Below are 22,294 nucleotides of genomic sequence, written 5' to 3'. Positions count from 1 at the left end.
TGGTGTATTAAGTTTGTTTTTCGAGCAACAATCTGTGACACAGTTTAGTAAAGTGTCAGAAAAGATGACACAATTTTTAAATACCCAAATTGTTCCCTTTTTTTTTGTAATAGTATACACTATAAAGGGTCTTGAAGTGACATGAGAAAACTGTCATAAATACTTCATTTTATGCACAAAACGCACATCAAGCTGGTGATTTGCATCGTACACTTGGGAAATCATCTCAATACCTCATTTAAATTATTAAATTATTTCATTTTCGCTTGATTCCTATTGCAGACAATTCAATCCAGAACTTGAAAATGAATTGGCTGTTCACAGCACAGATACATTAGAGTACTACACAGACTAGCTTGCAGCGCTCCCATTCATGGTTTCTTTTCTCACCTTCCCCTCTAAGTGGATCACTCAGCCTGCCCTCTCTTACAAAATCAACCCGCCTTTAATTGAGTCCTTATCCCTCTCCTCCTCCCCGTCCACCTTCCAGTCTCTGCCACAGCCACTTCTCCCGCCTCCTCCATGGCTCATCGCCACGTCTTCTTCACCGGTCCCGTTTCAAAGGGAGTCGCTGACTTCCGATCCTCCGAGCTGCGCATCGTTTGAGCTCATCACAGCCTCGCTTTCCTCGGTTCAGAGGTGGCGCAGAGGTCATGAGGTCACAGCGTTCCCCACGGCGTGGATTTGAATTTGTGCTGTCTGTGATAACTGTCCAACTCATCGCAGGTGAGTCCTGAAGATGTCTGGGTGATGACTCTGGGTAAATGACGCATTTCGATGCTGATTAAACTTTAACATCTTCATTAAATGCCCCCTCTCCCCCTTGCTAAACGATGGTTCCTTTTTTTTTTGGCATTTTTGTCAAATGTTGCATCATGTTACGTTTTGTGGCACGTTGGTGCAGTTTGAAGTTGTGACAGTTGGACTTAAGGGTTCAGTTAGCACCTATGTGACTGGGCTATTTCTGTGTCTGCGTTTCGTGCAAACCTCTCAGGGTCGACTGGGTTAGTCTGCTACACCGCTGTGGAATCGCTGGACTTAGGTTGCCTCCTGCGGTGGGATTGTCCCCATGCCAGTCCTAATATCACCTACACGGTGCAGACAAAGACTCAGGGGTAAGTCCTAATCTCCCGTGTGTGTGGGAGGCCAGAAAATCGACTCCTGACTCAGTTACTGCATAAATATGTACTCTTGGTAGCAGTTATTCCAAACATTTCAAATATTGGCAGAAAATGTCATAATTTCAACACTTGGTTTTATTGTATAAAACTTGTATGAAACTCCAACAGTGGTGCAGGTCCGATTAAAAAAAAAAAAAAAAAAAAGTAAATGACACAAGAAGGGAAGTAAAGGCCTTCCAAAACTAGCTAGTATTTATGTTGCAGATGTTCAGCGGGGGTTTTTTTTCCGTTTTTTTTTCTTTTCAAAATATGCGGTGTGCATTTATTGGATATGTATAAACCGCCTTTCCACTTCTACAGACAGAATAATTCCGTTATCTCACTCAAACTTAGACATGTAGATATTATTAATTTCATGCTGTGCTTAACAGCAAAGAGAGAAACTGTTAAAGTACAACTCAAAACCACGTCTTTCTCGCTCTGTATCAGCGCAGCTTCTGTATGGCTAGATCGCTGTAACTGTCTTTTACTCTGCAGTTGTGGAGTTACAATGTCTGGGTTCATGAGCGCCCCCAGTGAGAACTGCCTGCCTCACCTCGAGTCTGTCCTCTGCCGTTTCTGATGGCTCCTCAGCACACGAAACACGTTACACACACACTTGGTGACAATAAAAACACAGTACATTAAATACATAAGCTAAATTATGGAAAATCAGTTCATACATTAAATGTTTTTAACCATTTTATTGGCGACGTACAGACAGGAGGAGCATGCTCTCATAGAATGGCAACCGGTGCAGTTAACGAGAGGTTGCGCAATCCCAGGTGAGGCTCAGCTCACTGCTGCCTCACCGGCTTCGCTTCCAACCATTTGAATGGGAAAATGCGAAAAATCTGTAATTTTGAAGAAAAAAAAAATCCGATTTGGTTAAATTAAATGAAAAACAGGTACTTTTTAGTACAAACCACAGGGTGAAAATATCTTTATAACTGATTTTATTATTATATTTTATTTTTCCATGATGACAGGTGAGGACCTGCCTCCCCTGACCGCACGTCACTGATATCTACAATTGTTTTTCTTTAACTTTTGCTTAGCTAAAATCTGATAATACGAAGAGCTATCGATCATTTCACTTTCATGAGTGTTTTTCTTTTTTCCCCATACGCACAATATTTATAAAACCCCTATTTCAGCTGCTGACTCTTGGGACCTACATTCTTCTATTGAAAAACCTTTTTAAAAAGTAAAGCCAGAGGGAGCAGCAGAAGAGGAAAAAGCTGTTATTATGCATCTGAGATGTTGAGTTTGTGCGCTGCAGGGATCCCTGGCAGGACGTCCCGTGGTGCGTTTGGATCTCCTCCCGGAGCTGCGACGTCTCCCAGGTCTTTTCAAACTTTGAGCTCTACAACATGATTCGCCTTGGAGTCCACCTCAGCCCCAGCTCCATTGTGTGGAATAAGCCACACAAGTTTGACTACAGCGACTTCAGTCAGTGGCTTATCTATGCTGTTGTAAACTCAAGCCAAAAATACAATATGAAATGTTTCATTTTTCTAGCTGTTTTGAGGTGTAAATAAATGAATCATTCCTGCTCTCTCTTTTCCGCCCGCAGCCTTCAGCCCTCCGTCTGTCTCAGTCTCTTTGAACAACGACAGCCTGTCTGTGAAGGTGCAGTTCCCCTGCGCTACCAGCAGGGGGTGCTCTCGTGACGTGTGCTGTCCCATCTCGACGCTGATAGACCCCTGGACCACCGTCACCGTGTTCAATGAGCTCAACCGCTCTGACAACCAGGTCTGACAGTGCAAATGTAAAAATATTTTCTGTTAAATGAAGATTATTATTATTATTATTATTATTATTATTATTATTATTATTATTATTATTATTATTATTATTATTATTATTATTATCATCATTATTATTATTAATATAGATGTAGCTGGTTGAATAATAAAAATCAATACGTTCTGTCACGGGTGGCCCTTTGAGGACATTCATGATCTTGACATGAACGAAAATGAATTTGACACATCTGATCTAGAAAATCCAAAACCGTCTGATACCGTAACAATAAAGTGTTAATCAGATTATACTTTCAGTATTGCATTCGTTAAAAAAATTAACATAGATCTTTTACTCGATACAAAAGGTCTCAAAACTTGCACAGCTTTTGATGCAGGTCCGTTTTCTTGTTTGTGTGTAACAGAGCCGCACGGTTTGGACTCAGGAAGTGGTTTCCGTTGTTGAGTTCTCGGGTTTGTCTCCGGGTCAGAACTACTGTGCCGAGGCCAACTTCTCCTTCCCGACCTTCTCCATGGCTGCTTCCCCCAAATCCGCTCTGGGGTGTGTTGAAACTGGCTCCAGATCAGGTCAGGAGGAGTCAGGAAATCACTGAAACTGCCTGGATCTTCAGAGGGAGATGCATTTAGTTCTCTCTGACTGAGAGGCCAGAGAAGGTCTCACATGACGAACCAGTTCAATCGAACCAGATGTTGAACCTAAAGAGCCAATCTGATCTCCTGCTGATGTTTAATGCGTCATCAGTCCTTCAGCTTTGTTTGTTGTTTTGTTGTTTTTGCGTCTGCAGGGATGCTGCCAATGCTGTGTCTTGGAACTGGTCTGTCCTTTGTGTTCCTTCTGTTGTTTCTCATGGTGTTTCTGCGAAAACCCAGACGGGACCGACCGGCCCCGGACAATCCACCCAAGGCCCTGGTAGGATTTTCTCCAACCTCACCCCAGCGTTCAGCCAACAAACGATTGTGTTCTTAGCTTTTCTTCTTGCTTTAGGCAACTTCTCAGGACGTGGAGTCTTTGGCTCCCCCCGTCTGTGACCCTTGTGACATCCACCTGGAGCTATTAGAAGGCCACGGCTCCGTCGACTGGAACGTAGAAAACAAAAGCTCAAGCCACCTTGTGCATCATGATACCAGCAGGGGTATGGTATGTTGTCACAATGGAGGACAGAGGCAGAAAAAAGGCTTGGACTCTGGTGTAAGGAATCCCACTTTGTCCCACTTCTATGTGGAGACGTCAGACAAAAACTGAAACGCAGTGACATTTAAAAACGGTTTTCAGTAGGCTCGCTTCACACTGGATTAGGAACACCTCATGATCTCCCGGTCTCCCTACTTTGCCAGAAATGTTTTCCACAGCTGCTTTTTCTGTGGAAACTTCCTACAAAAGAGCGAGGTTCATGCACCGCCAGCATCAGGAGAAAACACAACCAGGATTTACCTGAGTCTAGTTGCACACCCCACCACCCCCCTGCCCCCTCACTGTCTTCAAATCCAACAAAACTGGTGTCAAAACGTTTGAGGGGTAAAACATTTTGCTTGTGCTGCTATCATTTTAAAGATTTTAGTAAAAAAAAGTTTCCAGAGGTCGTCATCAACATCTTCCAAAATCAAAAGCAGCACAAATGAAAATGTTTGCTGCACAAACGTAGCCGAGTTGTCAGATGTTGTAATTGTAAGCATGGATAGAAGGTTGACCTCTAATGACCTCTGATTACTGTTTTTTATCAATATCTATAGAGCGACAGCGGCACAAATGAACCAAAGCCAGCACAAACGTAGCACAAACATTTGACACCCATTTTGTCAGATTCGGGTGACGTGGGTCGGCTGGTTGACCTGTTGACCTTTAAACTTTCACTAATTTCTTCAAAGTAGAAGCAGCACAAACAAAACATTTTTGCTGTACAAAGGTAGATGAGTTGACTGACACTGATTTGAAGAAAGTTAGGGGGTTTGGTTGACCTTTTATGACTTCAGGGAACATTTATTAACATCTTTAAAATGATAGCAGCACAAACGACAAGTTTTGCTGCACAAACCTTTGACAGAAGGTGGGGGAGGAACTTCATTCAGGTTCAGGATTTTTATCAAAAGATAAGAGGATGCAGAATAGGGAGGTTTCTGTACAAAGTGCCTTCCTGAGTAAATCTCTTTTTTTTTTAAGAAGAAGAAGAAGAAACTCTCCATTTTGGTGAACCAGCCTATGTACAATTTGGAGGTGTGTGTTCGCCTCTCCACATCTCATAACCCTATTCCTCCAGTAATGTGGAACGCAGAGTGCAAAATGAAGACTTTCTTGGTGACCTGTAGGTCTTCAGGATGGAAAATGACCCACACTTATACTGCCAAATCAGTTACAAAGTGGCCTGAGGACACAAAGTCAATGTCTGGAAGTGCTATAGGCCTTCAACCATTTGGTTTACTTTATCGCTGTGGCCCGGTTCTGGTCCAGGAAATACATCTGTAAATTCACTACTTGATGTGTTTCAGTGACAAGACTCTAGGTTCACTCTACTGTAGAAGCTGCATGAATATTTAAAACACAACTCCATGAGCAGAAAAGCTTTTAATCGAGACGGTCAACAATGACTCGTTTTACATATATGAACGTCGCACTGATTTTACTTTAGTTCAGACTTGAGATTTGTTTGTTTCCAATATTTAAAGCACCTAAACCCATGTTTTTGTTACATGTTGCCTGTGATTAAACACATGTATGCCATGTTGGTAGAATTTGCTGTTGAGTGTTGCACTTTCTATCAAAACGGAGTTCTGAAAGAGCATTGTAATGTAAAGAATGATCTAAACCAGAGAGATTAATCAAGCACTAATCCAGAGCCGTTTTAAAACAGTTGTAAGAAGCAATTCATTGTTAAAGAGATGTATAAATAAGTTCAAACCCAGGAGGAAAGTCAAAAGAAAATGCACTCTTGGATGTTGCTGTTCGATGTCATTTCTCCGTTTGTGGAGAAATTTCAAAATGCCTCTGAAACAGACTGGTGATTTATTCCCAGTCGTTGTTGAATTTTGTTTTTCTTTTTTGACCGGATGTGTCAGGTCATGATGTGTTCCAGTTTGAGACCTTTTGGTCTATTTTGCGTTTCTAGTTTCTATTAAAGTTTATTGATGAGACACGTCTGGCAATTTGTTGTCCCCCCCCCTCCCAAGTTAATTTTAATCTTTATTTACCCATAGCATATCAAACATGGTTACCAATCAGAGCTGCGTCAGTATATTTATCTGTTTCTTGTGACTGGCAGTGCAGCAACAGGGAGACTTAACTGCTGGGGCAAAAATAATTTCTCTGTGTGTGTACATAATCACAGCTCGGTGAAGAATCTAAATCTGGTTGTGGTTTTTCTCTGTTCGCTCTCTGAGCTGAGACCCAGTTAAAGTCCAAAAGCATGACCACCTCAAAACAAGAAGCATGGACATGTTTAAACCCTCCTCCACTACATTTAGCAGCCAGAGAGATAACAAAGCAGACTTTTTCCATCATTTATTGTTTTAAAGACACGTCTGACTCACTGTTGCCCCCTGCATGAAAACAAAGAACGTCTTGCCATCTCCGTTTTCTGTCTTCTGTTTTTGCTGGTGTTGCATTCTTTCCAGAACATTGAGGCTCTTTGTGGGTTTGGCCATCCAGAATTGTTTGAACACACAGACCTGGGGGGCCGACGTGGCAGAGCCAGTGGGATCGGGTTTTATTAATCCGCTCGGCGGGAAGGTCCGGATGATTGCATGAAGAGCTGGCTTGTTTCATCAACACCTGATTACACAACAGCCGAGATGTTCACCGTCAAGAAGCAGGACGCACATGCAATTTGCAATGAAGGCTCCGACCTGAACGGAAATTGCACTGATTCGTAGCGCTTTTGATTAGCATTAGCATGGCAGCATTTTGATAGTTTTAGTTAAGAATAGTTTACATTTGTTTCGAAACGGGGGTCATATTATAAAACTGTGGTTACCATCGGTCTATTTTCCTTTCTTGCTCTCTCATAAAACCATTTTCACACATTAAACTGTACACCTCTTGGTGACCATGATCCTTTCGTCAGATGCGAACGGGTAAACCTGTTAGCTGGCGCTGCTACTAGCAGTTAGCATGTCCCAGTGCTTTTCAAACTGGTAACCAGAGCAGGGTTGGGTTCTGTTTAGTCCCGTTAGGAGTTATGAACTGCATTTCTTTTTGGTGGTTTCTGTTTGTAGCAGAAACATTTTCTGCAGTTATTTGGTTTAGCAGGCATTTTCTAGCTAAAAGTGAAATATAGGAGTAGCTTGAAACGCTAGTCAAGTACCACCGGCGAGAGAGTACAACATTGATCAATTTGGATCCAACACAACTGCTGAGATGTAACTTTTTTTTTTCTTTTTTTTTTTTTTGAGAATGGAGGTGTTTTACTTTGTTTTTTTATGTCTAAAATCCTGACACAAATGGTTGTGCAAAAACACACTTTATCAGGAAATCACCCAAAATGAACCCATTGTTCCAACATGAAGTAGTCTATAAGATCTCAAAAAGCAACACAACCCCAATTTAAAAACGGTTCAAGAAGGGAAAAAATCAGATGCCTCTCAGTATGGAAAGCGAGAGCCATTTTACCTATGAACAGAGAAAATATTGAGTGTAACAAATTAACATTGAAGACTTAGCAAGGCCACAAATGAACCTTGATGTTCATGATTCAAAAGGAAAATGTGCATCTTTTTACACACTCCTAAAATTTGAGCTGTTTTTCCAACATCAGCTTTGGATTTTCCAAATTTCCCAATAAAAATATGTGCAGCGCTTTTATCCAAATATGTATCCATGGACACAAGTTTTAGAATAAAAAAATATATGGATTTCTGTAACATATGACTAAAATCTCCCAGAATCTGGAGTGATGCGCAACTAAAAATATCGCCCACCTTTGTACTTCGTCACGGATGTTTTATGTTAAACAGCAGTCAGGTAGAAAAAAAAAAAAAAAGTTCACTATCTGATATAAAGCAGTGAGTTCTGGCCTTCTCCAACAGGAAATGCTTAGTCACTCTGTCAGTGACTCACCAAACCTCAGAGCTCAGCTTGTTCCTACCCCCAGCATCGACAGCATGACCGGTCAGCAGAAACGCGTTACGTACCATAAACGCTGCTCAGCAGCTCCGCTCGGGCCGCAACCGACGGGAAAATATACACCAGCTCCGAGTGAAAACACTCGGCACGCTCGGTCGTAGCAACAGTCTCTTTATTTGGCCTCACGTTTCATTCATTCCGTAATTATTGTACAACGTATATACAGGAGCAAACAGAAGATTTACATGTCCTTGGTTTGTCGTCTTTCAGCAAAGGTTGGCAGTGCGTTCTTGGCCTTTTTTGTCCCCAGCAGTGTCTCCGGGTTTCCTCTTGTCCATATTCGTGAACACGCAGGCCAGGGCCAGAGCTTCATGATCGCATATTTGTGGTGCCAAGCTTTCGTCCAGGTCAGCCTCACGTCGCCCCGTCGTCTGCATTGTTCATCTGCGCCAATACTGGAAAAGACAGAAACGGAGGTCGAGTTGGGCTGTGTTCTCGTCTTATTTAGAAGAAAGCTGAAATTTTTTGGATCGTTCTCTGCAAAATAAAACACTCAGCTGCACAAAGCGGTGATCATCTGCTGCGGAGCGGGCTCACCTGTGCAAATTTGTGTATTTGCTCGACCACAGCAGCAAACAAAGCTCCCACGCTCTCGTCGATCAGGCTCTGCATGTAGTGAACCGCCTCCTCATCCGACAGGTCCAGTCTGAACTTGTCCTGCACCTGGCGGCACGTCAGAGTTACAGTTATCACGGTGTGGCGAGAAGCCGACCACAGGCCGGCAAAACAAGATGCCAAAGCACTGCTCAGTCCATCAGGGCTGTCCATCCAAAAATAAATAGTGAAATAAAGAAAATGTTCCCACTTCTTTTCATCCTCCACACTTTTTCTAAAAGTTTACAGAAGGATCAACGTGAATAAGCATTTTTGCCACCTTTTTAACTGTCTTGTCAGGCTCCAGAGCGATGTCAGGAATATTGGCATCCACCATGAGGGAAAAAAGATTCAGGATCAGGTTGGAGTACCTGACAAAACAAGCGAAAGAATTTTACAAACTGATCCGATCTCCGCAGTGAACACTTTTCTAAAACACACATTAGCATATAACAGTCCCTCAAACACAACAATAAACCCGACCGTTCAACTGAAAGACTGATAAATGTCTACACTCAAAGAGTTTGGGATAAATATTAGTACCTCCTGAGGTGGAGGAAGGCGGTGTAGCACTGCTTCCTGAATTCCTGGTACTGCTCGCTCTGCGTCCCCCCCATGCCCTCCACCATCTCTTTGCTCAGCTTCATGGGCGGCGGCAGCGGCTTGGGGTCTCGACCCAGGATGTAGCCAAAGTCTATGTGGAAGAGCTTCCCTGGAAGAGCGAGAGCGAGGATAAAAAAAAATCCTGAACCTGGGTTTGTGCAGTCGGCCTGGCTTCACAGACCCGTTTCCCCCCTCACCAGTTTTCGTCAGCAGCAGGTTGTCCAGGTGTCTGTCTCCGACTCCCAGGATGTAAGTGATGACGCAGTAACCAGCTGGAGGAGCAGAGGGACATTCGTTCAATATGCTGCCGAGTTCAGCTGGTTATGTGTTTCATTTGAAGTTAATCATGCCGAGAGTCTCACCGCAGCTTTTGACGTAGGTGTCCATCACCTCGGAGCTGATGCCGTAGGGGCCCTTTTCGCTCGGCGCGTGCTTCCTGAAGAAGCTCTGCGTCAACGAGAACGGATCGGATCATTGTTCTCACTCACACCTCTGTACATACCACTGCGGTCAAACCGGCTCACCTGGATGTTGCCCTCGGTGGCCAAAACCTCGGCAACAGGAACGGACTGGACGAACTGCATGTAACCTGGAACAATAACGTGCGACTTTGGTCATGTAGAAAATAAAAACTCCAACCCCCCTCCCCCCATATCAGATCTGATTTTAGTATTTAAAAAAAAATTCACTTTCTTTTCAAAGAATTGACAGAAAATCTTGTCAAAAACCGTCTTTTATTTTAATCGTCTCCCAGAATTTTTATGCAATTACTAGAATGCAGACGTAATATTAACAGAATAAAGACGCAATCTTACTGGAACATCTTTAAAATTACGAGAAGTCATTTTATTGAGGAAAAAAAAAGCTTCAATGGTTAATTTGTACATTGTACATTAATTTGTACAATCGTTTTAAAGTCCTGATAGTGATGATAATTTGATGCTGATGTGTTGAAAGACGGAGCATTTCCTTATCGTAAAACTTAAACCAACTTCAACACAATATGCTCAACATTCCTCATTTTAATTTGTTGTTATTTTTCGCGCTGGACTTCTCATAAATTTACGGATTTATTCTGGTTAAGTAAAAAAAAAATCGCAGCCTTGTCCTAATACTCCATGATGGAGCTGACCTGATTTCAAAGTCCAAATAGACAACAGAATGCTGACATCACTCTGAACTATGAAAACCTGAGAATAATTCAGTAAAAAAAATGGGTTGCATTGCATTGGTGGAAAAAAAGGATCGAATTTTACAAAAAATGTAATCTTCAAAAACAAACAAAAAAAAAATAAAAAAGTTTGAGTAATCTGCAGATCTGTAATCTGCAAAATAGATTTATCTCTCAGTCCTAGATTAAATTCAGTATCAGAATAGTCCATTATAGACTCTATAATTCAATATTCTGCTGCCAGGTGTATAAACTCTTTTGCAACAAAAACAACCTGGTTTTGTCTGAACTCCAGAGGAAATAAGAGGAAATGAGTGCTTACCGTGTTTGGTGCTGGTGGCCAGAACCTTATATGGAGTCAGTTTCAGGTCCAAGTTCTCTTTCCTTAACAGCTGAACACAAAAACACAAGCAAATCATCAAGAAGTGCCAGTTAAATTTCATTACCAGCTTGCCAAGAAGTGCTATGTGTGTACATGTGAGGGTGACATCTCAGAATCCCGTCCCGACAGGTTTCAGTTCTTATTCCAAGCTACTTTGTTATTTATTTTACAGATACATTCAAATCAAACGGAAAGCAAACCACCGTAGAGAGGATTTCAAGCAGCTCTTACTTTGTCCATGAGCGAGATGATCTGCAGGATGAGCTGGTCCTGCCTCAGGTCGTCTCCGTGTTTGAAGATGACGGGGTACATGGCCCCGTCCTCGGTTTTGAAGATCAGCTTGGCCGGCATCAGAGCGCTCTGCGGCAGAACGCAGGCAGAGTGAGACAGAACGCAGGCAGAGTGAGACAGAACGCAGACAGAGTGAGACAGAACGCAGGCAGAGTGAGACAGAACGCAGACAGAGTGAGACAGAACGCAGACAGGATCTGACGCAAAGCTGAAAACACGGTGGGGGTTGCTCTTCCACCCGACACACAAGTCCTTCAAAGAGTTGAAATGTTTGTATTTACATTGTAGCGGAGGATTATAAAGTGGATGGAAGATAATACGCCGTTTTAGAACATTTCAAAGTTTTGTCGACAACACATCAATCAACAGTCTATTGTTTGCTCTTTTATTCCTCAGTGGAGGCTTTTCGCTCCTAAAGCAAACTAAAACAACAAGCTGAAATGCAGGAGGAGATGTGTGTGCATCAGTAAGAGGAAGAAATCCAGCTTCATCTGTTGCACCAACGCGCCACCTGGTTCTACACAAACGGATCCTCCATTTAAGTCGACAGTATTTCTTAATCTGTGTAGCTACATTTACGTCAATATGGAAACAGTTTTATTCCACTTGCAGCACCTGAGCGACAGGTGTCAGACAGTCATCTGCTTTCGAAGGCAGACGGACACGTGATCAGAGGAGGACTTAGTCAGCGGAAAACCTTGAAGAGCGTTGCCGTCTCCGGGACGATCCCTCTGATCCTAATCTGAGGCTCCAGAGGAAGAGGAATCGGCTCGATGTCCGAGAGGTTGACCTTCTCGTTGTCGGCCAGCAGAGCCTGCAGCCGCTCCGTCTGCGGAGAATTCACAAGGAATAATGACGCTTCGTTAAACTGCAGTTCAGGGTTGAAAGCGATTAATCGGATTAATCGATTATTGAAATAATCATCACCTAATACAGTAATCAAATCATCGTTAATTGCATTATGCAGGCCCAAAAAAAGGCAATTTGCTGGAAGAACAAAAACTGCAAAAAAGAAACACATTTTTCACTAAAGATAAAAGAAACAAACAAAAAAAAAAAGACTCAAGTTGTTGAATGAAAACTCAGCAGAATGTGACCATTCTTTAAAATTAGATCTACTACTAAACCGACGCTGTTGTCACCTTCTTCTTGCGGTTCCCGCTCTCCCTCTGGACGGCCTTCATTAGCTGCACCAGCCTGTCCACGAAGGTCTGCTGGGCGGCCAAGAGCGACCGCATCACCCTCACGCTCTTATCGCCCTGCGGTGCCGACAGAGAAGAAGAAGAAGAAACAGCTCAGCTGGTTTGCTGCAGAACATGTCACGCTCAATTCTGTCCAGGAAAACACTCACCTTGAGCAGCGCCTGGCTGAACCGCCTCATGACGTTCAGGTACATCTCGTGGGTTTTGGGATCCCTCTGCTTCGTGTCCTGATCCTCACACTCCACAATCACGTACCTGAGGAGAAAAACGAGTCGATTTTACACCGTCGTGTCCCAGTGAGACGCTGCTGCCGTTTCTGGACGATGGTTGCTCACCAGTACAAGTAGTTGGCGAGCGTAGCGTTCTTGCAGGCGCGCGATATGAGAAAGGTGCACAAGTCTTGCTGCAAAAAATAGACAAATGAAGCACAAACTGAAATTTATGATCATGTGATCATTTAAAATGAGTGTTTTCTTTGATCCTCGGTTGTTTTTGGGGCGCTTTCATCACCTCCAGAGTCTCGCTGTCCGCCCCTTCCTTGCCTTTCTGCTGGGCGGTGGAGGACGATCCGGACGGAACCGACAGGATCTGAGAACTGAGACAGAAACGAAGCGATAAACGACAAACAGAAAATCCCAGCTACGCTGCAAAAAACTGACCGAACACTGTCGCAGTAAACAATAAACCGGCTGGTAGCGCGACAAATTAAATTAGTGCAATCATTTCTATTCTGATGATTTTTGAAGGGCAATCATGTTTGCATGATTGGTTTCGGTTGAAAGTGATTCTTACTTGCCTTTTATTTATTGTTTTTTTTGTGTTTTATTTATTTATTTTGAATATTTAAAATATCTTCCAGTGTTAAAAATTAAAGATTGTTGGTCTCTGAGAAACAACCTTGAGTTGTTATGCCATTATCAATATATTACTTGAAAATGGTTTCAAAACACCAAATATCATCACTTATTGAAAAGATTTCTGGGACAATTTATCGTCCAGTAAAACTTGTTATTGTGACACGCCTAACCTGACCAAGTATTTTTGCTCTAGTTTTTTGTGCAAATATCTTAATTCACCTTAAATGAGACAAAACTAACTTACAAGTAACCTTTTAGCACAATATATGAGCTTGTTTTAAGTCCCAAATTCATTAATATGCATGAAAAATGACTATTTAGAAGTGAAATAATCTGCCAGAGGAACATATTATATTAACTTATAATATGGAAAAGATGTCTGGTTGCATTGGCAGATTATTTCACTTATAACTAGTATTTTGTATTAGTAATATTAATAAATTATTGACTTAATACAAGCCCCTATGTCTTGCTGATAATTTATAAGTTAATACACTCGAAATAACACTAAAATAAGATATTTTCACTAGAACCTGGACCAAAAATACTTGGTCAGATATTGTGTTTTTGCAGTGTAAATATAGCAGCTAAAAGCAGAAAATTATATCAACTACTATTTTATCACATGACACTGAAGTCAGTGCGGCCGCTGCGCCGAGCCAACAGCCTGAGCCTGCAGCCTCAGCCGAGCGGCTGCCAGTGAAATCCTTACAACCAAAGCGTTTTCAACGCCTCCTGAAACAGAAATAATCAAACGTTGCAAATCGGCGCATCTGGGGGTAAATTTAGATCACCTGCTGACATTTCTACCCCCCCAATTTCCAGCGAACAGCCCCCTTCAGCTCATGCCTGTCGCTGTGATGTGCAGCCAGAGGGCGGCTCCGCTGATGTTGCTCTGACCTGTCCAGCGTGGAGTCATCTGAAAGTCCCTGGCTGTCTCTCTTGCTGCCTGGCTCCAGGCCTCCCTGGATGTCGTTGAAGTTCTCGTATTTGAGCGCCTGCACCAGCTGGAGGAGGTACATCAGCAGGTCCTGGAGGGACGAGAGAGGAGCAGGCAGGGGTCAGCACTGTCAGAGCTACTGCAGGTTGTAGCAAGTAACATTTAAGACTTTTTAAGGACATTTTGAATGCCACTTTGAAAGAAATTTAAGACTGAAAATACTATAAATATAGGGGAGAAATGGGGGAACTTACTGCATTATAATCAAAACCAGTACAGAGGTAAAAAAAAAAAAAAAAAGTTAGCTAGGTAGATAGTGAGGGTATGTTAGCAGCTAGCTGCAGGTAGCTTCAACAGAAAGAGATCCAACCCCCGACAGAAACGTCCCTCAAGAAAAAAGAAAAAAACTACATCAAATAGTCCTGCAATTAACATATTTAAGGCCAACTTACATTTTCTTATTTAATTTAAAACAGTTTAAGGCCTCTTCATTTTAGATGAATTTAAGACCTTAAGAGACTCTTTAAGGATGCCCTGACTCCCCTTTCTCTCTTTCCTGAGAAAGATGTTAAAAAGATTTCTTTCTTCTTCAGCTCAAGTTTTCAATAGAGTTAAAGTCAAAGGGCAGGCATGCCTGGCTGTGTATCTCAGGAACCGTTTCTGGGCTGAATTGGGTCGTTATCGGTTTAGCATCGAGCGGTTCCTCTCTACTGGGACCAGGTCAAAATCATCTACCGAGTGCAATCTGCTGGACTTTCTTAAACATCTTTTTCCCAATTAGCATTTAGCACTTGGTGAAGGTAGCTTGATTGTCCTATATTATAATCAGAATGTTTTTGTTCTATGTTCAACTGATTCTGGATATGATCTAGGAAGTAAAGGACTTTTGCCTGGCATTACTCCTAAACAAAGAGCTGAGATATGGATGGTTTATATGAGCAGTAGATGAAATGAAGATGACACTTTGTGAGCTTTGGAGAGTTTTTTTTTTCTTTTTTTACCTCCCAAATCCAAATCCCCCTCCTCTCTGTGAACGGAGGCAAGATAAAGCAAATAAGGTCAAAGTGAGGCCTTGTTTGTCACAGCTTCAGCTGCTTAGAGCTTTTTGGAAATGAGCAAGTTCAGGCGAAAAGCGGTTTTCTTCTGGCCGTTTTTAACACACATCTGGCCTGCTTAAACAGGAAGCTCTCTCCCGGTTTCGAAGAGTGACTAAGAAAAATGGGGATCTGTGTCATGCGATTTATTTACAAAGGGAAACAGGAAGTCACGCTTTACTAATTACAAATCCCCAGATGCACTGACTGACTTTAAAAAGACAGTAAGTTGATATTCTGCACTTCAGAGATGGTTAGAAGGTGCCAATAACTGAGACAACGTACTTAAAACAAAGGCTGGAGCACCATAATGTTTCAGTGGGAGATTATGCTCATACAGTAAGTTATTTTCAGGGTTTGGTCTGGCGGTACCTCGTCATCAGCCTGTTGGAGGCGCGCCACGGCGTAGCGCCTCACTGTGGGGTTGGTGAAATGGGAAGACAGCAGCTCCAGGGAGTCCTCCACGTCCATGGGCCTCCACTTGCCCAGCAGCTCCAGGGCCTGCTTGGCCTCCTGGGGCAGATCCCAGTTCACACATTTCAGGAACTTTGCCAGAGCCTGAAGCCAGAGGAAGAGGAAGAGAGCAGGTGGTAAATTATGGACAACAGCTGCCATAAGAAGAAAGGCCTGTCACGGTAACAAATTCTGCTGGACGATAAATTTAATTGAATGATTGCTAAAAACGATGATATTGTCATTTTGAAGCCATTTTCAACTATAATAAAAATAATAATAATAATAATAATAATAATAATAATAATAATAATAATAATAATAGCACAGTAATGCAGGTACACCTTTCAAAGACAAAAAAAACACAACAACTTTAACTTCTAAAGAATATTTAACACTGGAACTGGAAAACATTTTAATATACAAAATAAATAAACCAAACAACAAGAATTAAAATGGATTATAAAGTCTCTATAATCAAAAACATATGAATAATTCAGCTTTGACAGGAAAAACAGGCAAAAGTGGCAGATAGTGCAAACCAACTACTTTGTACTGGGTGTCAAATGTTTGCAGCATTTCTCAAAATGCCAAATTTTCAACATTAAAGGCGAGCATCTCTTTAACGACTGTTTTTCTACCTTATTTTCACATATCAAGCAATTAATTGATTTATTGCTCATTGTGACAGGTTTCTAAGGAGAGAACGACTGAAAGGAAGCAGAAACGTCCCCACCTTCTCCTGCGTGGTGAGGTAGTATCTGAACTTCCACACCAGGTCCTGCTCTTCAGAGCTCAGCTGCTTGGTTGGAGGGTAGCTCACGATGATCTGTTGGCGACGTCCAAACATTCGCTTACTGTTGGGCTTCATCCTTCTAAAATCGTAAAAAAAATTTAAACCGCCGGTTTCTCACGTTGAGCTGATCCCGCGTGGCGGCGTTGGGCTTCAGGTCGTGGTCCGAGGGGCCGCTGCGGAGGCTGCGAGCCAGTTTGTGGTGCTTGCTCTCCACCAGGTTCTCCTGAGAGGAGGACGACCCGGCAAAACCAAGAATTACTGTTAAAACCTTGGTGAATTAAATCTTCTTTAAGAGTGCAGGGATTCCACAGATCTGATCTCACCATCCCTAAGTGCGGGTCGGGGACTTTGACGATGTCGCTGCTGGACAGAGAGGGCGACGCTTCGTCCCCGTCCTGTGCAGAGAAGAAGCGATCATCAACAAAAACGCAGCTCAAAGCTGACGTTCAGTTTTTACACCTGGACGGATGTCAAGAAGGTGAGGCTTACCTTCTCGTAGTACACGATGCTGTACTCCTTGTCGTTTGTCTTGACGCGAGGAAACTCCACCATGAGGTACATGAAGTTCGAGCTGCGCTTCTCGCTCTGCAGAAACACACATTTGTTTCTCTAAATTTAAAGACCTGTGCAAGTCAGGAGCCATCCCTCTTTTCTTCATGTTTAGTTCCCAAGATCTGAGAACTTTCTGTAATCTTTCAAACTAATCACAGTCAACGTTTTCTCCAGGCTTTCTTTTGCCAACGTTGTCCTTTACATTTTTCTTTCATTTTCCAATCAGTTACTGAAACATTTGCGGAGGAATGATTTTTTTGTGTGTGTGTGTGTGTGTTTTAAGCCATATAACTATAAATCAGTCTGACGCAAAAGAAAAAAGAAAAAAAAAAACAGGCTCATAAAACCTGGCAGGCCACCAGGCTTTACTTGTGCCCCCACCAGGCTGAGCATTGCTTATTTATTCAAGTCTTTTTAAAATGTTTGCATTTTTTTAAGACTTTGTAGCTGGTGTTCAGGTATTAATCTACCAATAACACATAATTATCAAGTGGTATTTTTATTTACCATACTTATTCAGACCTGGAAAATGAATCCAATTCAATAATATAAACATACTTTTCCAGACTGTAGGAGCTCAATTTGACCGATAAAACTACACTTGCTACACAGACAATCAAAGGAAGGATAATTCACCACTATGCCTTTTGTCTACATACGCCCCCTTTTTTGTCAAGCCATTAATTTCAGCTTCTTTTCTAATTTTTACATGGCGGTAAAACGACTGAAACGGCTGAAAACTGAGTGGAAAAGCAACAAAAGTTCACAGATAATTTTTGACATTTTTCATACACTTTTCTCAACAAATACAGAAGAAAAGTTGACAAAACTAGTAGTCATTTAAAACTTTTTTTTTCTATAGTGTTGCTCAAAAAGGATAAAAATGTAAACATTTTACCTATATGAATACCTGGGAAAAAAACAAAAAAAAAAACTCAGTTTGGAGATAGAATTGGACCAAACCGTCTCACCTCGTTGATCATCTCAATCTCTCTGAAGGTCAGCCGGTCCAGCCAGTCCACCTTCACCATGTGGCCCTGCCGGTGAGCCTTGGTCAGCTGGATGGAGATGCGAAGCAAAGACACAGGGAAAGAGGGAAAAAGACGTTAAAATTATAAAACAACAGACATTGATTGTTTGCTTGTTGTAGTGGAACCGCTTGCAGGATAGCAGCTGGTGAGCTCCAACAATCATGCACAAACTCGAGGCCAGTAGCCAGTCCAACATTTCTGCACAGACATGTTCAGCTGCTGGAATTAAAGCTTGCACCTTAAAGAAAGGTGGTTGCCAAAAACAATGCTTTAGATAAGACTAAGTTCGCTGCTCTCGAAACATTAAAACAAAAAACACCCAAATCAGAATGCGGTGGAAAATTTCCGACGACCTACTGCTGCTGATCTGCACACAGTCAGAACTCCACAAACACAAATGCGGCTTTAAAAGTAAGACATTTGTCAACTAGGCGACTTGAATGCATTGGTTGCACTAAGTAGTGTAATTGTATTGCTGATAAATTTATAATTTTTGATGCTTTCGTACAAGCGGCATTGTTAAAACCAGTAACACAGAGAAAGCAACAATCCCAAGCAGTTTTTGATCAGTCTTTCATGGTTACAATAAACAATGCAGTTGCCCATACCTACTGAAATATTTCATGTCATTCAATGACAGAGTCTACAGCAAAGAGAGCTTTTGTTGCTAACCTGAACGAGAACCGACGTGGTGTGTTCGCTGGTCTGAAAAAAGATTGCATATTTGAATTTCCAGTCGGTCACTAATTACGGTCGATCAACTTGTTGATCGAGTAGGAGTCCAACTCCTACCCGATTATATTCCTGCCATACACAGGAATTTGTGAGTTTTTGGAAACTAGAAATCCAAGGTTAAATCCAGTCGAGGTAATTACGTAAACCTTAGTGATGTCATAAAAATGAAATGCATGCACACACCCCGGACAACATAAGTGTGTAGTTACAGTAGAAAACTTAAAGACAAACGTGTGTGCGTGTGTGTGTGTGTGTGTGTGTGGGTGATGCTTTCAGGAACAAAACCATACACCTGGACACAGAAAACCGAAAACCTGGGTCAAAATGTGTTTAGTTTCCCACACAGAACACTTCAAAACAGAGACCAGCTGCGTTTATGGTCCTTTCTACAGTCTAGATGTGGTGAGATTTGTATCCAAACATATTTTGACCGAGGCTTTCAATACACACACTTTACACACACACGCGCGCAATGCATTGGCAGCTCCTCCATTCGTACTCACATCACTGAGTACCTCCAGGTCGGGACCCTGGAACAGATGACGCTTTAGAAACAACTTCCCATCCCACGCTTTCCCGTTTGCCTTCCATCCTCTGCCATGCCACGTTGTAAATGATACACACCATCATCTCTACTCCTCGTTTACTGTCCATACCTTGGCTAGTCTGCCCATCTGGTCCTCTGACAGGCTGCTGCTGGTGCGTCCTGGTGTGGTGGTGGGCTCCCCGCCGTCCCCCTCCACGCCAGGCCAAACTTTAAGGTCATGCATCCCCTGCCGGAACATGCTGGAGCAAACAGCAGCGGCAGAAGTTACGAGGTGAGAATTATAAGTGCAAATTTTGATGCACACACAAAACAAAAAGTAAACAATAGCTCTTTTAGTTTCATTTTTTATTAACTTATATCAGCAGAAGCCAAACAAAGCATAGCTGTGGCTCAGAAGACTCACCCATATTTGCCAAACAAGGTGACTGTGGTTCCCCCAACAGGAATGGCTCTGCCAGGCCCGTAGATGTCCCACACGGTGAGCGCGACCTGGGTGCTCTGCGGAAGGTCCGGGTACTTCACCGGCAGCCGCAGCCACTCGTTCCAGCTGGGAATGGGAAAGAAAAACAAGTCAATTAAATGTAGTTGTCACAGGAAAAGTACGATCAAGAAACGCCCCCCCAACCCGATTGTGTTCTTACTTCCATCGTGTGCTGAAGGCTTTGTACGAGGTGCGGACGGGCAGAGCGAGAGGTTTCCCCTCCGCAAACACCTGGCAGGTGACGTAGAGGTCCGAGCAGTTCTCCTGGTACAGACCGGAAAACCGCAGCATCGGGTCCTCCAGCAGCGCCTTGTAGCTCTTCTGCTCTCGCTTTCCTTCCAAACTGCCACTGTTGGAGAAGAGTAGAAGAAGAAAGGCAAACTGATTGTTAATACAGCTACAGGATTTATGATTCCTCTTCCCAGCTAAAAAGCATCTGATTATTTTCCTCTTCTTTTGTTAGTTTTCTGATGAAGCACAGGCTAAAACAAAAATGTATAAAGTTGACTACTGGTGCGAATATGTTTTCTGAATGATTTCATTTCAAATATTAGGCGAGTTAGCAGGACTCTGTAGAATCTGAAAGAGATGGTCGATTCTGAGACCAAGTAGGTGTCAGTATGAGGTTGATACTAAAGTCAATACTTTAGTTTCAGATGCCCTCTTGAATTTGTACAGTATTTACTCAGCTCTACCATAAAAAAAGATCCAGCTTTGATTTGCTTTCAAACACATTTTTTTTGCACTTTGTTTATTGAGAAAACAATGCACCCAAATTTCATTCATTTTTATATTGTTTCTGCTCATGATGTAAATATGCTATTAATGCATTTTGTGGATACCGATGCACTTTATCTAAATTCTGTCTTAAGTTTGACCAAAATCATTCAAAAGAAAAAACACTTTAAGGTCAGAAATTTTATAATACCATACTTAATTTATGAGTATTGGTATCGTTATTGGCAGTACTGGACCCGTAATGAATTATTATGTAATCGATAGCAGAATATCCAGTATTGCACACCTCTAGATATTGACGTCTGAGGCGATAAATCAGCTGTCTGATTCAGCTCTGTTGCATATTCATATGTTAGAATGGACCTAGTCATAGATCTAAGTACTTGCAACAAGAGTTTGAGCTACTTTGCAACAGACTATGAGTGCATAATCTGTTTTATTTCGAACTTTTATTTCAAAAGCAAAAAAAAAAATAAAACCACATGAAGCATTCCACAGAGGACTATTTAAGATTATTCCCGTAAATGCGAAGCACATTTCCCTAAACTTAAAAAAAAAAAAAAAAACTCAAGAAATGGGGCATCAAAGAACATTCCGTTTGTTGGTGCGTTAATAGACTGAAAGAAAGTGGGAGTTCTCCGTTTCTATGCATGGTATGTGCAGAGAAAAACCAAACCATTTGACCAGCTGAAAAGGAAAACTTGGACAAACGACTAGTGTATTACTGCTAAATCAGCATAATGTATCAATGAAGATACAAAATTACCACGGAGGAGAGCGATAAGGCACGTGCTTCCTGAGTCAGGGAAGTACAAGTGAATTAATTTCAATACTTTTCGCTTACTAGTTATTTTATGTAAGACTTTATTTATTCTCGTCACAAACAGGACCGACTCAACAAAGCAAGATGTAGTGAATCAAAACACTGCATTTCACTATGAATAGAAACCGACGACCTGACAGGACATAGAACCAAAAACACAAATTAAAATAGTTTATCTCTTCTTGTCACTTATTAAATAATAAATTAGCACTTGAAGGGATTTAAAAGGTAAAATCCCACTTCAGTGCAAGATGTCAAACGCTGCACCGACCCATACCGCAAACACACCGAGCAGAACAAAGTAGTTCCATAGATTCATCAAAACACACGGCTTCAGCAGCCTAACTCACATCTTCAGTTGAACATTAATGTCCAGGTCACAGCTGTAGACATAGTTAAACTTGTCTGTGTCCATCTTCCGAGGGAAAAAACACTAAATTTTACTCCCACACAGGACGACTTCAACATTAAAATCCCCGGACGTTTTTTGTGTTAGACTATTGCGACAACAAGGCCTCGGCTCGGCGCAGAAACACTCCACAGACACCGGATAAAAGCCGGACAACGGAACTGAAGGCTTTATCAGACTGTAAACTGTTTAAAAATTATAAATTAATGTTTTTAGTCACTGCTAAGACGCTAGTATAGCTACAGTCTGACCGGGCATGATTTTAGATTTTTAGTAGCTACACAGCAGAAACCGAAATTTCCAGTCAGGTCAGAGTAGTAGAATGTAGATACGGCAAGACGAGGAAGTTCATGAAAGCAATCGTTGAGTCTTGGGTTGATTATTTGAGTCTGAAGCAGGGCTTCAAGCATTCGTAGTTAAAGGTACAGTGTACAAAAATATATCAAGGATCTACAATACTTTAACACACAGACACATAAAAACTATTCTATTCGAATGCCAAGTGGAGTACTTACCTACACATATATATAGGTAAGTACTCCTCACTCATTTTCAT

General features: G+C 42.0%; 2 protein-coding genes across 3 annotated transcripts; one reads left to right on the top strand and one right to left on the bottom strand.

Moving 5' to 3' along the window:
* The first annotated feature begins 289 nt into the window (after nucleotides 1-289).
* On the top strand, nucleotides 290-5,523 carry LOC103475963 (uncharacterized). Its single transcript, XM_008427967.2, has 7 exons — nucleotides 290-726; nucleotides 995-1,115; nucleotides 2,443-2,612; nucleotides 2,737-2,915; nucleotides 3,331-3,493; nucleotides 3,712-3,836; nucleotides 3,912-5,523. The coding sequence occupies exons 1-7, from the start codon at nucleotides 654-656 to the stop codon at nucleotides 4,167-4,169; spliced, it is 1,089 nt and encodes a 362-aa protein (XP_008426189.1). The 5' UTR covers nucleotides 290-653; the 3' UTR covers nucleotides 4,170-5,523.
* Nucleotides 5,524-8,134: 2,611 nt separating this feature from the next.
* Nucleotides 8,135-22,072, bottom strand: pik3c3 (phosphatidylinositol 3-kinase, catalytic subunit type 3). 2 transcript variants are annotated; one of them, XM_008427965.1, is made up of 26 exons: nucleotides 21,680-22,072; nucleotides 19,929-20,117; nucleotides 19,691-19,834; nucleotides 19,397-19,526; nucleotides 19,244-19,270; nucleotides 17,946-18,032; nucleotides 16,912-17,007; nucleotides 16,746-16,817; nucleotides 16,541-16,645; nucleotides 16,363-16,455; nucleotides 15,546-15,731; nucleotides 14,040-14,170; nucleotides 12,793-12,877; nucleotides 12,618-12,685; nucleotides 12,432-12,537; nucleotides 12,223-12,339; nucleotides 11,778-11,909; nucleotides 11,021-11,149; nucleotides 10,730-10,799; nucleotides 9,761-9,825; nucleotides 9,599-9,683; nucleotides 9,434-9,508; nucleotides 9,177-9,345; nucleotides 8,914-9,004; nucleotides 8,577-8,702; nucleotides 8,135-8,434 (listed from the first exon to the last, which is right to left on the bottom strand). In XM_008427965.1, exons 1-26 carry the CDS (start codon nucleotides 21,742-21,744, stop codon nucleotides 8,420-8,422), a joined length of 2,658 nt encoding a protein of 885 aa, XP_008426187.1. In that variant the 5' UTR covers nucleotides 21,745-22,072; the 3' UTR covers nucleotides 8,135-8,419. The 2 variants fall into 2 exon arrangements, with proteins under 2 accessions (XP_008426187.1, XP_008426188.1); XM_008427966.1 differs by lacking the exon at nucleotides 19,244-19,270 and having other exon boundaries at nucleotides 21,680-22,071.
* Nucleotides 22,073-22,294: the final 222 nt, after the last annotated feature.

Source organism: Poecilia reticulata, linkage group LG14 (assembly GCF_000633615.1).
Source record: "Poecilia reticulata strain Guanapo linkage group LG14, Guppy_female_1.0+MT, whole genome shotgun sequence".
NCBI lineage: Eukaryota > Metazoa > Chordata > Actinopteri > Cyprinodontiformes > Poeciliidae > Poecilia > Poecilia reticulata.
The sequence above is the reverse complement of the archived record's forward strand: the minus strand, read 5'-3'. Positions and strand labels throughout refer to the sequence as shown.

Bases quoted from the DNA above. Each gene is read 5' to 3' on its own strand.
- LOC103475963 (XM_008427967.2), top strand. From the start codon at position 654: ATGAGGTCACAGCGTTCCCCACGGCGTGGATTTGAATTTGTGCTGTCT. The intron at 2,613-2,736 runs GTCAGTGGCTTA...TTCCGCCCGCAG, and splicing joins GTTTGACTACAGCGACTTCA to CCTTCAGCCCTCCGTCTGTC. The intron at 3,494-3,711 runs GTCAGGAGGAGT...TTGCGTCTGCAG, and splicing joins TGAAACTGGCTCCAGATCAG to GGATGCTGCCAATGCTGTGT.
- pik3c3 (XM_008427965.1), bottom strand. From the start codon at position 21,744: ATGGACACAGACAAGTTTAACTATGTCTACAGCTGTGACCTGGACATT. The intron at 20,118-21,679 runs GTGAGTTAGGCT...CTTCTCCAACAG, and splicing joins ATTAATGTTCAACTGAAGAT to TGGCAGTTTGGAAGGAAAGC. The intron at 10,800-11,020 runs GTAAGAGCTGCT...TTTTGTGTTCAG, and splicing joins TCATCTCGCTCATGGACAAA to CTGTTAAGGAAAGAGAACTT.